The sequence below is a fragment of the Lipotes vexillifer genome, unplaced genomic scaffold, assembly GCF_000442215.2.
Source record: "Lipotes vexillifer unplaced genomic scaffold, Lipotes_vexillifer_v1.1 scaffold1008, whole genome shotgun sequence".
Classification (NCBI taxonomy): Eukaryota; Metazoa; Chordata; class Mammalia; order Artiodactyla; family Lipotidae; genus Lipotes; species Lipotes vexillifer.
The window spans coordinates 98378-114244 of NW_006772616.1; the positions used below are offsets into that span (position 1 = coordinate 98378).

The following is a 15867-nucleotide window of genomic DNA, read 5'->3' on the forward strand; positions in this document are numbered from 1 at the left end:
TATATATATATATATATATATATATATATATATACACAATGGAATATTACTCAGCCATAAAAAGAAGAAAATTCTGTCATTTGCAACAATGTGAATGTATCTTATTTCTAAGTGAAATAAGTCAGACAAAGAAAGACAAATAAGATATTATTTCACTTATATGTGGAATCTAAAAAAATTTTAAAAAAGAGAAAAAAAGAACAACAAATGAAACCAAACAGAAACAGACTCACAGATGCAGAAAAAAAACTGGTGGCCTCCAGAGGGGAGAAGTGTGGGAGGTTGGACAAAATAGGTGAAGAGAATTAAGAGGTACAAACTTCCAGTTATAAAATAAGCCATGGGGATGTAATATACAGCACAGGGAATATAGTCAATAATTTTGTAATAATTTTGTATGGCAACAGATGGTTGACTTATCCTGGTGATCAGTATGTAATGTTTATCAATGTCAAACCACTATGTTGTACACCTAAAACTCCCATAATATTGTATGTCAACTATACGTCAATAAAAACATTAAACATCTTTACAACTGTTAGTTAAAAATTAAATAAAATCTACAGAGGCAAGCAACCATTGTTGTTACCTTTCAAAATGAATCTGTGATTAGTGAAGATGAAATAATTCTCTCCTATGCTAAACCTCATCATGCACCAGCTACTGTGGGGAGATGTAAATAAGAGAGCCAGTTCCCATCCTCAAGCAACTTGCAGACTAATGGGAAGCATACATCCGACAAGTTTTTACAGCAAAACAAGATGCACATCATGAACTGGAAGTATGGGGAGATACAAGAACACATAGAAGATTTGAAAGGAGACTAGGCATTAAGTGGACAAATGTGTGTTGGGGGGATGAAGGGAACGATTCAGGCAATGGATATAGACAGGTGAAGTGCAGACATGAAAGGGAACAGAAAAGACTCCAGTTTGCCTGGGGTACAGTAGTTCAAAGAAAGAAGTAAGACAGAACGAGATTATGCAGGGCTTCATCAGCCAAGCCATGGTAAGGAATTTGGATTTCATTTTAAAGACAGTGGAAAGTCACTGAAGTGTGGTTTTAAATATGGGAGTGACGTAATGAGTTCTGTTTCTGTAGAAGGATCATTCTGGCTACAGTGTGAAAACTGGAAGACGAAGAGTAGTAAGCTCAGCAAAATGTAATTAGGCCCTTAGACGGTGGAGGTGACAGTGGGGTAGACAAGAGTGGACTGATTTGAGAGAGAAGCAAGGAGACAAAATGAGTATGATCTGGATTCAGTAATGGAGCAAATATGTAGACTAAACTGTCCCAGCTGGGGAGACAAACTTAGCAATTTTTTTTTTAATGTTAAAGATCCTTACCTTTTTTTTATAGGCCTACAATCCTTTATCTTTAAGCCCCAAATCCAAAAAGCTCTGAAAATGGCAAGAATTTCTTTAGAATGGCAGCAATACCTGACTTGAATTAACATGAGGTTCTTCATCTTGTCTTATCCCATCCTGTATGAATATTCATATATTTTACTGTATAAATATTAATATCTGTAATTATGGGGTGCAACTGCAGAAGGCGTTAGGTCTGTTAGGTAAGAGAGGGCATATGCACTATGTTGCCTTAACTAAATCTGACAGAATCTGAATTCAGCAACACATCTGGCCCCCAGGGTTTCTGGTGAGGAATTCTAGATGGGAAATTTTCCACGTTCACTTTCCATTTTGAAAGGTGGCGGAGATCATGCTGATACGTAGCACTGGTATGTATACAACACATGTACACCAAACAGTCTACAAATGTGTGTCTGTTTGGTAGGGTAGGTGGGATGTGGATAATTACTGTCGACTGTATGATTCTAGAGATAAGAATGTGTGTGTGTTTTAACTGCTGACCTTTAGAAATGCATCAGATAAGACAGGAAGTGGTCGTTTTCAGGGAGGTTTCACACCACTGTAGAGAAACTGCTACAAGACTTAACCTCATGCATCTGTCCCCCTGGGGACTGATACTTGTTTCTAACAAGGTGTCTGCTGGAAGGAGCCAGGGGGCATCAAAAGGAATCAGTCCCAGGCCTCCACCTACAACCGTCAACATTGATTCATTCCTTTTTTTTTAACCACTGGCACCGTATTCTGCTAGGGGATAGGGAAACAACAAATGAATGATATCCCAAACTATTCCCACGGAACTTGCTCCAAAGATGTTGTATAAACAGTAAACTAGAAATAAAGAGAATATTAGTCTATAACATCAAACACGAGGTGAGAAAACCAGGTTGCTGACTTCCTGAATAGAGTTTTAGAGGAGGTGGAAAAGCATGTCTAGGGAAGGAACTGCTCCAGTGGGTGATATTTGGCGAGACAGTTGGGCAAGCCGAAATCAAAGCATATCTTCCTGATTGTCCAGTAACTGAACTCCTCATTGGTACCTCTTGGGAGACATCATTCATACCCTACTCATTAAGAAATTTGTGGGGTTATATTTATGTTCTTTTTTTTTTTTTGCGGTACGCGGGCCTCTCACTGTTGTGGCCTCTCCCGTTGCGGAGCACAAGCTCTGGACGCGCAGGCTCAGCAGCCATGGCTCATGGGTCTAGCCGCTCCGCGGCATGTGGGATCTTCCCAGACTGGGGCATGAACCCATGTCCCCTGCATCGGCGGGCGGACTCTCAACCACTGCGCCACCAGGGAAGCCCCTATGTTCATTTTTTAAATGATACTGACATAGTTGACATAGGTGCAGCCCTAGTTTTCTTTGAGTTGCAAAGACAGCAAAGTAGGGGGGTTCTTTAGTGTTAGGTCCTTTTGCAACATTAGGGAAACTAACCAGAAAGGTCTTACCTTCCACACAAGAAGGCTGAGCCCGAGTTGTGCCAGCAACCTGTCCTGGGAAGCAAGAACACTTGACCGTTTGTGATCGCTCCTCTATGCGGTTCTTGTTACAGCACCTGTGCACTGCGACCACCTCACAGGTCCCTTGCTTGATTTGGTGGTGACCTGGTGGATAACAGGGGAGCAAAACAGACCCAGTGCTGTTAGGAAGAAATGAAAGTACCAAGGATGTGAATGATGCCATGACTACATTTCCCAATTCCATGTACACTACGTTTATGAATCCTTTTTGTTTGTTTGTTTTGATGTAAATTTAAACTTATATAAAGGTGGCAAGAATAGTGCAAAAACCTCCTATAAAACTGAGGTATACAGAAATTTGGCTTCCAGGACCTTTAGCCCCTCGTATCACACCAATGGCTGTGTTATGTTACTTACATGGCAAAAGAGATTTTGCGGATGTAATTAAGATTACTAATTGGTTAAATTTAAGAGAGGGACATTATCCTGGATTATCCATGTAGAGCTAAGGTGATGAGCCCTTCAAAGCAGAGAGATGAAGCAGAAGTCGAATTCAGATTTAAACCACGAGGAGGACTCAAAACACCACTGCTGGCTTGAAAATGGAGGGGCCAAGAGTCAAGGAAATGGAGACTTCAGTCCTACAACCACAAGGGACTGAATTCTGCCAAAAACCTGGATGTGCTTGGAAGCAGATTCTTCCCCAGGGTCCCCATAAAGGAAGGCTCTCCTGCGGATATCTTGATTTTAACCCAGAGAAACCAGCCAAACTGTGCCAGACTTCTCACCTACAGAAACAAGCCGCTAAATTTATGGTAATCTGTCACAGCAACAATAGCAAACTGATATAAGACCTTTTACCTAGATTCCCTAATTGTTAACATGTGACCCCATTTGCTTTCTCATTCACTCTCTTTCATATATTTTTCTGAGCCATTTGAGAGTAAGTTGCAGACATGACACTCCTTCACCCCTAAATACTGTGTATTTCCCAAGAATAAAGACTTTCTCTGACATAATTAACGAATTCAGGACATTTAACATTAATACAATGCTATTATATAACTGACAATCTACAGTCAAATTTTTCCTCTTGTCCCAAAAATGTCCTTTAGAGCCATTTCCCCCCGCTGCTCAGGATCCAGTGCAGAAGCCTCCATTATATTCAGTTCACATTTCTTTAGCCTTCTTTAATCAGAAACTACTCCTCAGCCTTCATCTTTCTTGACCTTGACATTTTTAAAGAATACATGTCAGTTATTTTGTACAATGTTCCTCAGTTTGGATTTGTCTGATGTTTCCTCCTGATTAGAGTCAGGCAATGTACTTTTAGCAGATTACCCCAGAAGTGACACTATGTTCTTCTCAGTGCATCATCTCAGGAGGCACATAATGTCATTTATCCAGCTTTTGGTGCTCTTACTTTATTTATTTATTTTTTTATTTTTTTATTTTTTGCGGTATGCGGGCCTCTCACTGTTGTGGCCTCTCCTGTTGCGGAGCACAGGCTCTGGACGCGCAGGCTCAGCAGCCACGGCTCACGGGCCCAGCCGCTCCGCGACATGTGGGATCTTCCCGGACCGGGTCACGAACCCGTGTCCCCTGCATCGGCAGGCGGACTCTCAACCACTGCGCCACCAGGGAAGCCCTGGTGCTCTTACTTTTAATCATATGCTTAAGGTGGTGGCTGCCAGGTTTCTCCATTTCTAAAGGTACTATTTTGCCCTTTGTAATTAATTAGCATTTTAAGGGGAAATATATTCAAACTATGTAAACACCCCACTCTTCAAACTTTGACCCACTATTTTTAGCATCCATTGATGACTCCCACCAGAACCAATTATTAATATGATGGTTGCAAAACTGATTCTATATTAATATTCAAATTATCTCAGATCTAGACAGGAGGAGCCCCTTCATACTGGCAGCTGTGTCATTTTGACATATCCCCATTACGCTTTGAGATCTTAACTACCTTTCTGGCTCAAAAGATGTGCCAGATTTTCCCTGCCCTCATCATTTTTCTCCAAGGAGTCCTGATTGTTTTTGGTGGGGCTTCAGATTTAGAAACCAGGACCTTGGCACAAAGGTTTATTCACTGCTACCTGGGAGTGATTTGGGGCTGAAAGGGCAGATGGACCTAGGAAGTGTGTGTGTGTGTGTGTGTGTGTGTGTGTGTGTGTGTGTGTGTGTGTGTGTGTGTGTGTGTGCAGCATAAGTCCACAGCATAAGTCCACACTGGCATCTCCAATTCCATCCTAGCACCACAGGTTCTCACTGCTCTGTCCACAATTCTATATTTCTACCTCCCATCGCCAACAATGATAAAACTGACTTCCACAGTCCTGTAACAAACAGAAAATGGTCTACGTTTAATTTATATTGGAGTCCATTTTATCAGTTAGGAGTCTTTTAACAATGGAAAGTGATCTAAGCTCACTTAAGCCAAAGAGAATTTATCGGAAAATTATCAGGAGATTGTAAAACCAAGAGAGAACTTAGCTTAACACTAAGTGGACCCATTCTCATGGCTGGACCTGAGGGAATGCTTCCACTCCATGAGTCTGTCGTTCTGTTCAAGGTCATGTCAGCTGTGGCAGCCACCATCTAAGATGGTCCCTAATGCTCCCTGCCTCCTACTGTCCACACGTTTGTGCAGTCTCTTCCCACATGGTACCAGGGTTGGTCTTTATGACCAATAGCGTGCAGAGGAAATGATGATATGTCACTTCCAAAATTAGGTGGTCACCCTTTCTGTGCCTTTTGGATCACTCACTCAAAGGAAACCATGGGATAAGTGGGCCTATAAAGGGGCCCTTGTGGCAAGGAACTGAAGTCTCTTGCCAACAACGCTGTAAGTGAGCCTCTAGGTATATTCCCTCCTACACCGCACCAGCACTGGTCTGTGTGCCAGTGCCACTAGCATACATCACAAGTGATGGTTTATCACTTCCAGAGTCAGGTTATAAAAGACAGTGGTACAGTCCCTTGCTTGCTCATCAGTCAGTCTGGAGGAAATCATGCTGTGTGCTGCCACGAGTGAGTTTGGAAGTGGATCCTACAGCCCTAGTCAAGGCTTCAAAGACTACAATCCCAGCCAACAGTTCAACTGCAGTCTAACAACCCTGAGTCTGGACCACGCAGCTAAGCCATTCCCAGATTCCTGCGGCTCAAAGACTGTAAAATAATATATAGTTGACCTGTGAACAGACTGTAAATAATATATAGTTGACCTGTGAACGATGCAGGAGTTAGAAGCGCTGACCCCACACACCCAGTCGAAAACCTGAGTATAACTTATGGTTGGCCCTCCTTACCTGTAGTTATGCATCCATGGATTCAGCCAACCACAGGTCGTATGGTACTATAGTACATATTTATTGAAGAAAATCATAGTATAGAGGACCTGCACAGTTCAAACCTATGTTGTTCAAGGGCCAACTTGATTGTTTCAAGCATCTAAGGTCGGGGCTAATTTGTTACACAGCAGTGGATAACTAATGCACCAACTCTGGTTATACCAAGATGGAAAGACTTACCTTTGCTCTGATAAAAAAAAAAAAAAAAAAAAACAGAAAGAAGATTGCAGAGGCAATGTTTAGAAATTATTAATGAAAGGCAAGCTTTTCAGGCACCCTTGAGCACCCTCATGATTTTCAGATATACCGTTTACATATATATTGTTCTGTGAATTACAAGAAGTCTCATCTACTCATTAAAACAGGTTTCCCCGAGGATTCCCACAGGTTAATGCTTTGCTTGGTTTCTGTTGTTTGGTGTATGTGCTTCTAATAACAAAGCTTCTTTATAAAATTCTGTATTTCAGATTTTTAATCCATAAAGATAGACCTTCTATAAAGTAACCTCTATATCATGGTGAATTTTTTCTGGCCCTTCCCTGTCATACTATCTTAAAGGGTGGAAGCAAAATCCAATTAATGGTGAGAACAAACACTAAGGCAAAGTTTCATTTGTAAAATACATAAAAGCGGAACCAGTACCCAGAGAGTCAAATCGCCAGCATGAGAGAAAGTTTTCAATCCACTACAGAGGAAAACAGAAATATGAAAGGAGTAATTAAAACTATAAACCTAATTAAATGTTTGCAAGAAGAGTGTTGATTTCCCATAGGTAGTTGTGTACAATTGTAAAAAAGTAAATAAGTAAAAAATAAAGAGTAATTACAATGTCGGTAAAGTAGCATGGGACTTTAGCACCAAGTAAGCAGAAAAATGAGGACTGGGGAGAGTTCATGGGGAGATCCTTTCTGTAGTCTCCAATTGCAAATAAGCACTTCAGGTCAAACAGTCCTGGACACGTAATGAGTAGCCACGAGGGGGAAGAGGGGTGGCTGGGCTGAATTCATCCTCAGTCTTCTCTCAGTGACCACCCTCCCTGTTGGCCATTGTCTCAGTTTGCTCAGCTGCCACAACAAACTACCACAGACTGGGTGGCTTCAACAACAGACATTTATTTCTCAGAGTTCTGGAAGCCAGAAATCCAAGATCAAGGTGCTGGCCAACCAGCCAGCTTTTTTCCTGGCTTTAAACAGCCTCCTTCTTACCATGTCCTCACATGGCAGAGAGAGAGAGAGAGAGAGCACGCGCTCCGGTGTCTCTTCCTTTTCTGCCTAAGGACACCAGCCCCATTATATTAGGGCCCACCTTATGACCTCATTTAACCTCTATCACCTCCTCACAGATGCTCTTTCCAAATACAGTCACATTTGGGGGTTAGAGCTTCAACATATGAATTTGGTAGGTGGTGGGGGCACAAACAGTCTGTAACAGCCATCATGCCTTAATTAGATTTTTAATGGTCCTAGAGAATCTATAATGAAAGCAGCGCTAAACCTCATTAAGAAAATAAAGGAAATATGCTTTAGTAACTTCCTAGAATAGTCAAGAAGTGATGTGAACATTCATTAATATTATAGTTTGCTTAGAATTTTGTTGCTATTTAGATAACCATCCACAAATGCAAATAGTATTTTTTTCTTTCTATTCAATCTTGTCTCTGAATAATCAGCTTGCCTGGTCTAGAATTTTATTCATTTATATAGCACCAACTATGGTACTACATTGATTTTTAAGATACATATTTTAACATGTCAGCATGTGTCACAACTGATAGCATCTTACCATTATAATTGGCATTGCTTTTCTTTCTTTGAAATACACAAAACAGCAGTATATTTCACAGTTGACAGCATCTTAGATTTGATAAAACATGGTAGGTTACAGGCACTCTTCTAAACTTTCTACAAATATTCTATGCAATCTTTTAAAATGCTACAGTATAGGCACTATTTTTATTCCTATTTTACATTTCATAAAATGTCCAGAAATTGATTTGCCCAAGTTAACACAACTAGAAAATAGAAAGAGGAGATTCAAACCCAGGCAGTGTCTATGCTCTCACAGCAGAAAGTGTAGCAGCTGTGGTAGCTAATATTTCACCAAGTACAGCCAAAATAGCATCTCTGCCTCAGCAAGTCACAAGATATGGCTCAGTTTCCCACATAAACATCTCTTCTACTTGATAACAATGTTTGTGTGGCTCCATTTAGACAGTCCTTCTAGAAATGTGTGTACTGTTGACATGTGACAATAATCTTTGAATAAGGATGTGCCTCGTTTCTTTGTAATCTTTGTTCCTGGCACAGGAGATGGGTTCTCAGAAACAGGTACTTAAAACAGGTACTTAAAACTGAAGGAATGATGGCAGAAGAGAGGGATCCAGTGTGGGCGATGTACGGAAATCACTGATTATACATGCTACAGCAGCTCATGTGTTAACATTGTATTAGTCAGAGTTCTCCAGAGAAAGGGAACCAACAAGATGTGTCCAAGGGCGGACAGATTCATGATGCAGTAAGAGCTGATGTTTCAGTTTGAGTGCAAAAACAGGAAAAGATACGTCCCAGTTCAAAGCCTGGAAGAATTCTCTCTTATTCAAGGAGAAGGTTAGGCTCTTTGCTCTATTCGGGCCTTCAGCTGATTGAATGAGGCCCACCCATGTTAGGGAGGGCAATCTGCTTCACTCAGTCTATAGATTCAAATGTTAATCTTATCCAAAACACCCTCACAGAAACACCCAGAATAATGTGTGACTGGGCACTCCGCCAGTCAAGTTGACATATAAATGTAACCATCGTAAACATCATACAGCTATGTAGTATAGTGTTGCTGGATGAAAAAAAAAAAAAAAAAAAAAGAAAGTAGAAAACAGACAAGAAACTAGTAGCTTAGTTCTCTTAACATACAAAAGGGATGCCTTGTTCAATAAGCTTAGTACCAGAAAGTGGCCACTTCAGGTAAATTCACTTAAAACAAAGACACATTTTCTCTCTTACACAGCAGGGAACATTTCAGTTGGAGATCTGTCTTGAAAACTACAGCTAAATACATATACATAAGACCTGTGCAGCAAGTGAGAAGTTGTAGCTGAAATCTCTCATTTCTCTTACTTTAGAGCTTCAAGGTGTGAATTGGAGCATATACAAATGAATTATCCAGAAGTGGAGCCAGATTCACTGGACAGAAACTGGCCAAAGACAGGGGAAAAAGAAAACTGTCCTTTATTTGCTGTTAACCCTTGTCAGTTTCTGGGCCACTTTCCTTCCAGTTTTCTCTGGGCAGGTAGATGGAAGCATATTTATTTCTATTTATTTAACCAACACTTTCATACAGTATACTGTGTGGCAGTCACTATTCTCAGTGTTCTTGGAGACATATTTTATAAGTGGGGAAACTTAAAACTTCCTTGATTCCTTTCCACACTTCTGAACTTGCAATCAGGTTGTATATATTCTTTTCAAAAAAGGTGACTTAAAATTAATATTGGCAGAATTGTAAAATTTAAGATGCCTCGTTCCTCACTCACCTGAGTAACTGATGTATATAACATTAAAAGAGTTAGGACAATCCTTACAAAAAAAATTGATTGCTTTGGGATTGCTACAGAGGATGGATTAACTTTATCTGCTTAAATACATATCTTTTTTTCTTATTAAATATGCTTTTAAACTGAAACCATTTCCACTAAGATCAGGAACAAGACAAGGTTGCCCACTCTCACCACTATTATTCAGAATAGTTTTGGAAGTTTTAGCCACAGCAATCAGAAAAGAAAAAGAAATAAAAGGAATCCAAATCAGAATAGAAGAAGTAAAACTGTCACTGTTTGCAAATCACATGATACTATACATAAAAAATCCTAAAGATGCTACCAGAAAACTACTAGAGCTAATCAACGGATTTGGTAAAGTAGCAGGATACAAAGTTAATGCACAGGGCTTCCCTGGTGGCACAGTGGTTGAGAGTCCACCTGCTGATGCAGGGGACATGGGTTCGTGCCCTGGTCCGGGAAGATCCCACATGCCACAGAGCGGCTAGGCCCGTGAGCCATGGCCGCTGAGCCTGCGTGTCCGGAGCCTGTGCTCTGCAACGGAAGAGGCCACAGCAGTAAGAGGCCTGCGTACCGCAAAAAAAAAAAAAAAAAAAAAACAAAGTTAATGCACAGAAATCTCTTGCATTCCTATACACCAATGATGAAAAATCTGAAAGACAAATTACGGAAACACTTCCATTTACCACTGCAACAAAAAGAATAAAATAACTAGGGATTAAACCCACCTAAGGAGACAAAAGACGTGTATGCAGAAAACTATAAGACACTGATGAAAGAAATTAAAGATGATACAAACAGACTGAGAGATATACCATGTTCTTGGATTGGAAGAATCAACATTGTGAAAATGACTATACTACCCATAGCAACCTACAGATGCAGTGCAATCCCTATGAAACTACCACTGGCATTTTTCACAGAACTAGAACAAAAAATTTCACAATTTGTATGGAAACACAAAAGACCCCGAACAGCCAAAACAATCTTGAGAAAGAAAAACAGAGCTGGAGGAATCAGGCTCCCTGACTTCAGACAATATGACAAAGCTAGAGTCATCAAGACAGTATGGTACTGGCACAAAAACAGAAATACAAATCAGTGGAACAGGATACAAAGCCCAGAGATAAACCCACTCACATACGGTCACCTTATCTTTGATAAAGGAGGCAGGAATATACAATGGAGAAAAGACAGCCTCTTCAATAAGTGGTGCTGAGAAAACTGGACAGCTACATGTAAAAGAATGAAATTAGCATACTCCCTAACACCATATACAAAAATAAACTCAAAACGGATTAAAGACCTAAATGTAAGGCCAGACACTATCCAACTCTTAGAGGAAAACATAGGCAGAACACTCCATGACGTAAATCACAGCAAGATCCTTTTTGACCCACCTCTTAGAGAAATGGAAATAAAAACAAAAATAAGCAAACAGGACCTAATGAAACTTAAAAGCTTTTTCACAGCAAAGGAAACCATAACCAAGACCAAAAGACAACCCTCAGAATGGGAGAAAATATATGCAAATGAAGCAACTGACAAGGGATTAATCTCCAAAATTGTAATTACAAGCAGCTCATGCAGCTCGATATCAAAAAAAAATAAACAACCCAATCCAAAAATGGGCAGAAGACCTAAATCAACATTAATCCCAACAAGATATACAGATTGCCAACAAACACATGAAAGGATGCTCAACATCACTATCATTAGAGAAATGCAAATCAAAATTCCAATGAGGTGTCACCTCACACCGGTCAGAATGGCCATCATCAAAAATCTACAAACAATAAATGCTGGAGAGGGTGTGGAGAAAAGGGAACCCTCTTGCACTGTTGGTGGGAATGTAAATTGATACAGCCACTATGGAAAACAGTATGGCGCTTCCTTAAAAAACTAAAGATAGAACTACCATATGACCCAGCAGCCCCACTACTGGGCATATACCCTGAGAAAGCCATAATTCAAAAAGAGTCATGTAGCACATTGTTCACTGCAGCTCTATTTACAATAGCCAGGACATGGAAGCAACCTAAGTGTCCATCAACAGATGAATGGATAAAGAAGAGGTGGCACGTATATACAATGGAATATTACTCAGCCATAAAAAGAAACGAAATTGAGTTATATGTAGTGAGGTGGATGGACCTAGAGTCTGTCATACAGAATGAAGTAAGTCAGAAAGAGAAAAACAAATACCGTATGCTAACACATATATATGGAGTCTAAAAAAAACAAAAAAGGTTCTGAAGAACCTAGAGCAGGACAGGAATAAAGACGGAGACTTAGAGAATGGACTTCAGGACACAGGGAGGGGGAAGGGTAAGCTGGGACGAAGTGAGAGAGTGGCATGGACATATATACACTACCAAACGTAAAACAGATAGCTATTGGGAAGCAGCCGCATAGCACAGGGAGACCAGCTCGGTGCTTTGTGACCACCTAGAGGGGTGGGATAGGGAGGGTGGGAGGGAGGGAGACGCAAGAGGGAAGAGATATGGGGATATATGAATACGTATAGCTGATTCACTTTGTTATACAGCAGAAACTAACACAACAGGGTAATGCAATTATACTCCAATAAAGATGTTAAAAAATTTTGTTTTTAATAAATAAATAAATATGCTTTTAAGAAAAGTTGCAAACAGCTGGGTAAATAACTATTTGTCCCAGCGCAGTCAGGGCTTTCCCACTGTAAAGGAGGTAAAATATACAACCACGTTTGCAATAAAAGTTCTTCGGCTGAAACTACTTGAAAGCTGATGGAGAGACAGAAGGCATCAGATTAGGGTGACTTTTTCTTTATCCTATTATTTCCCTTGAATCCTTTTCCTTTTGTTTAAATCCCTTTTTCCCTTCCTCCTCCAGCCCAGCACAAGAAAATACACCCTCAGAGAGAAGCGTCACACTCCAGTGATCTTAGAAGGCATTTATTCGATTTGAGCGGGGTATTCTCTATGGCATTCTCAGCCTCCCCCCCCCTCCATGGAAGCAGAACAGAGGAAACAAAAGGCTGAAAACAAGATTTCATGAAATGAAAGCAGAGATTGAGGCCGTGGCTAGTCACCTGCCTTTGGGAAACATGCCCAGTATTCCCAGTTGTGCTTCCCTTATAATTCTCAACTTTCTTCCCCTATCCCAGCTCCAACTTGGCTTTTTGTCAAAAAGAGAGACGTCATGTAAGTTAAGACTATGGTAGCCATGGGACCATCAGCTGGACAAACATGGTAACTTAGCTGTGCAGACAAATATCCTCTGAGCCCCTACTATGCACCAGGCCCTCTGCTGGGGTTGAGGCCACAGTAGTAAAAAAGAGAGATGCTTCTGGCCTCAACAAGTAGAGATACCAAATGGAAATATCCAACGATTCTCCTAAGGTGGAAATGGAATTCTTCCCTGTTGGGAACCAAGCGGAGAGTCCTGGACTTGGAGTCAGAATTGCTGAAATGGAATGCCAGCTTCCCCACTTGGAGAATTCCACTGAGTAATTCAATCTCATTTTTCTGATACACAACTAGTACATTATCTATCACACATGATGGTTATGAAGTTTCAATTAAAGTGCTTAATGAATGAAAAGTGTTTAATCGTGAGCTACTTATAGCACAGATGTTGAATAAATGACTTTGGGTTTTTTGTTTACATATTTATTCAATAAATATTCGTTGAGCACTTGCTTTGTGCCAGACACATGGAAATGTAACACTGAACAAAACAGGACAAAAAAAAGCCTCTTCCTCGAGAGTCTTTTGTATTTTTGTGATGAAAGAAACACAAAGCGTGAAAACTGGAATTTAAAACAGAGAGGGCCTAAGAAACTAACACATCAGTGCGAAATAAAAGCAGGTGAGAGACTATTACTTGCAGATATCTGAGGGAAAGACGCCCTTTACCCGGAGCTATGTGAGAGAAGGGAAGATTAGTAGGAGATGATGTCTGAAAGATAATGCAGAGTGAATGGGCAGGTTACCCAGAGCCTCATGGGTCACCGTGAGGCTCACAACCGGATGGGAATCCCCTGGGAAGTCTGAACTTAGGATGACCGGATATGACAAATATTTGTAAAGGATCTACTGTAATGAGCACAGACTAACGAGGAACAAGGATGGAAGCAGGGACACAGCTCCTGTCACCGTAACCCAGGGAGAGGTGATGATGGCTTGGTCCAGGTGGTAGCAGTGGAGATGTAAGAAAAGGTAGCATTCTGGATATATTTAGAAGGTAGAGGTGACAGGATGTGTTGATGGGTTCAATGTACGATGTGAGAAGAAGAGAGGAGTTGATGCAGACTCTGAGGTTGTTGCCTTCAACAACGAGAAGGGTGGGGCTGACTCTTAAATAAAAGAGGGCAAACCAGTAGCTTGCTTGTTAGGTGTTAGGTTCCTAACTAAAGAACGTCAAATAGGCAGTTAGATTAGACGTCTGAGTCTGGAGTTTAAGAGAGAAGGCTGGTTTCAAGCTAGACATCTGTTCATCATTAGAATATGTGGATGGTATTTAAAGCCAACACCCTGGGTAAAAATCCCCAAGGAAATAACTGTAGCTGGAGAATTTTTTAAAAGGTTCATTACAATGCTAAGAGTTTGGGAGAAGAGAAGCAGTGGCCAGTGGCCTAAGAAAAGAACCAAGGAGGAATGTGGGGTGCTCTGCAAGCCCAAGGGACAAAGGTTTCAAGGATAAGGGAGTGATCATGTTAACTGCTGTTCTGAGTTCAAGTAAGATGAAGACCACAGGACATTGCAGTATTAAGGTCAGGAGTGGCCTTCACAAGAAAAGTATGAGAAAAACAGTGGAGGCAAATCATGATTGGAATGGGTTTCAGAGAAAGCATACAGTGAGAAATTGGAGACAGTAATTATAGCTAGAAATTGTGTTGTAAACGGAAGAAGAGAAATGAGACTGTATAGGGTATACAGATGTTAGCAATTTCTTTTTTAAGATATGAGACTTTACAGCAAACATGTATGCTGTTGGGAAAAATCTGATAGAGAGGGAAAGCTGCTAGAGGGATGTCTGAGTAGGCAGGAGGTAATGGGTGGAACCTAAATGAAGAGGCAGGCATTTGATAGGAGCACAGACAGTTCATTTATAACCCTCCTCTTTCCAATTTTCTGTGTGCCACCCTTGTGCTGGATGGTCTATATGGAAGCTGTGTTCATTGCTATGTGAGTATTCATTAACATCATCAGAATAAAAAAATATGCCTAGTCACACATAAAACTAGTCCCCACTCAACACCAGGGACTGTCCTGTCAAGGCTGTCAGTGAGCCTCTCGGCGACGGTCCAAAACATCCTATGAGGCAAATGTTACAAAGGATGAAGAATTTCATAAGGTCATTGAAAGTGACATAGTAGAGCTGCTTGAATACCACTCAAAGCCATTCACTGAGAATATGGCAGATTTAGCGCAATAATTAAAGAGGAGAAAATCACCTGGAAAGACTTCACAAAAGAGAATGGCTGAAGTGGCAAAGGGCTAAAGAGCAGCTCATGGGAAAATTGGGGAAGCTTCCGAATGCTTCTGTAGACAGTTATGATCATGCGGCAGAAGGCAATGATAAAATAAAAGATGATCCATTACACTATGTTACAATTTTTCCCTGAAAAGCCATATCTAATCCAGTCTAAGAATTATATCCCAACTACCTTTTCCTTTCCTGCCCAAGACCTTCCACCTGCACTCAAAAAATACAACTTTCCTCCAGAAAAATTTCCCATCTACCTGGAACACTGTCTTTGTGGGGAAAACTACTGTTATCCTATTCTTATAGATATTACAGTTTTTCAATAACTGATTAAAAGTCAAAACAATAATATGTTCTAACGTCAACACAACCCAGCCACTTACCTTAGTTTTTAGAATATCTAAAAATCTCCCATACTCAGCATTCCTAATTCATCTTAAGAAAATTTTTCATCTGACATTATTCAAAATAATACACCTATTCTAGGGACAAAACATCCACGAACAATGTGACTGACAAGGGATTAATCTCCAAAATTTACAAACAGCTCATGCGACTCAGTATCAAAACAACAAACAACCCAATAAAAAAATGGGCAGGGCTTCCCTGGTGGCGCAGTGGTTGAGAGTCCGCCTGCCAATGCAGGGGACGCGGG

The 15867-nt window shown here is 40.6% G+C and overlaps 1 protein-coding gene across 1 annotated transcript in view; it reads right to left on the reverse strand.

Moving 5' to 3' along the window:
• The window catches only part of TAFA4 (TAFA chemokine like family member 4), a 140503-nt gene that overhangs the window by 15628 nt on the left and 109008 nt on the right, over positions 1-15867 (reverse strand). The window contains exon 3 of the mRNA XM_007447672.1: positions 2820-2975. Coding sequence (XP_007447734.1) covers positions 2820-2975 — 156 coding nt within the window. The remainder of the gene's footprint in view (positions 1-2819; positions 2976-15867) is intronic.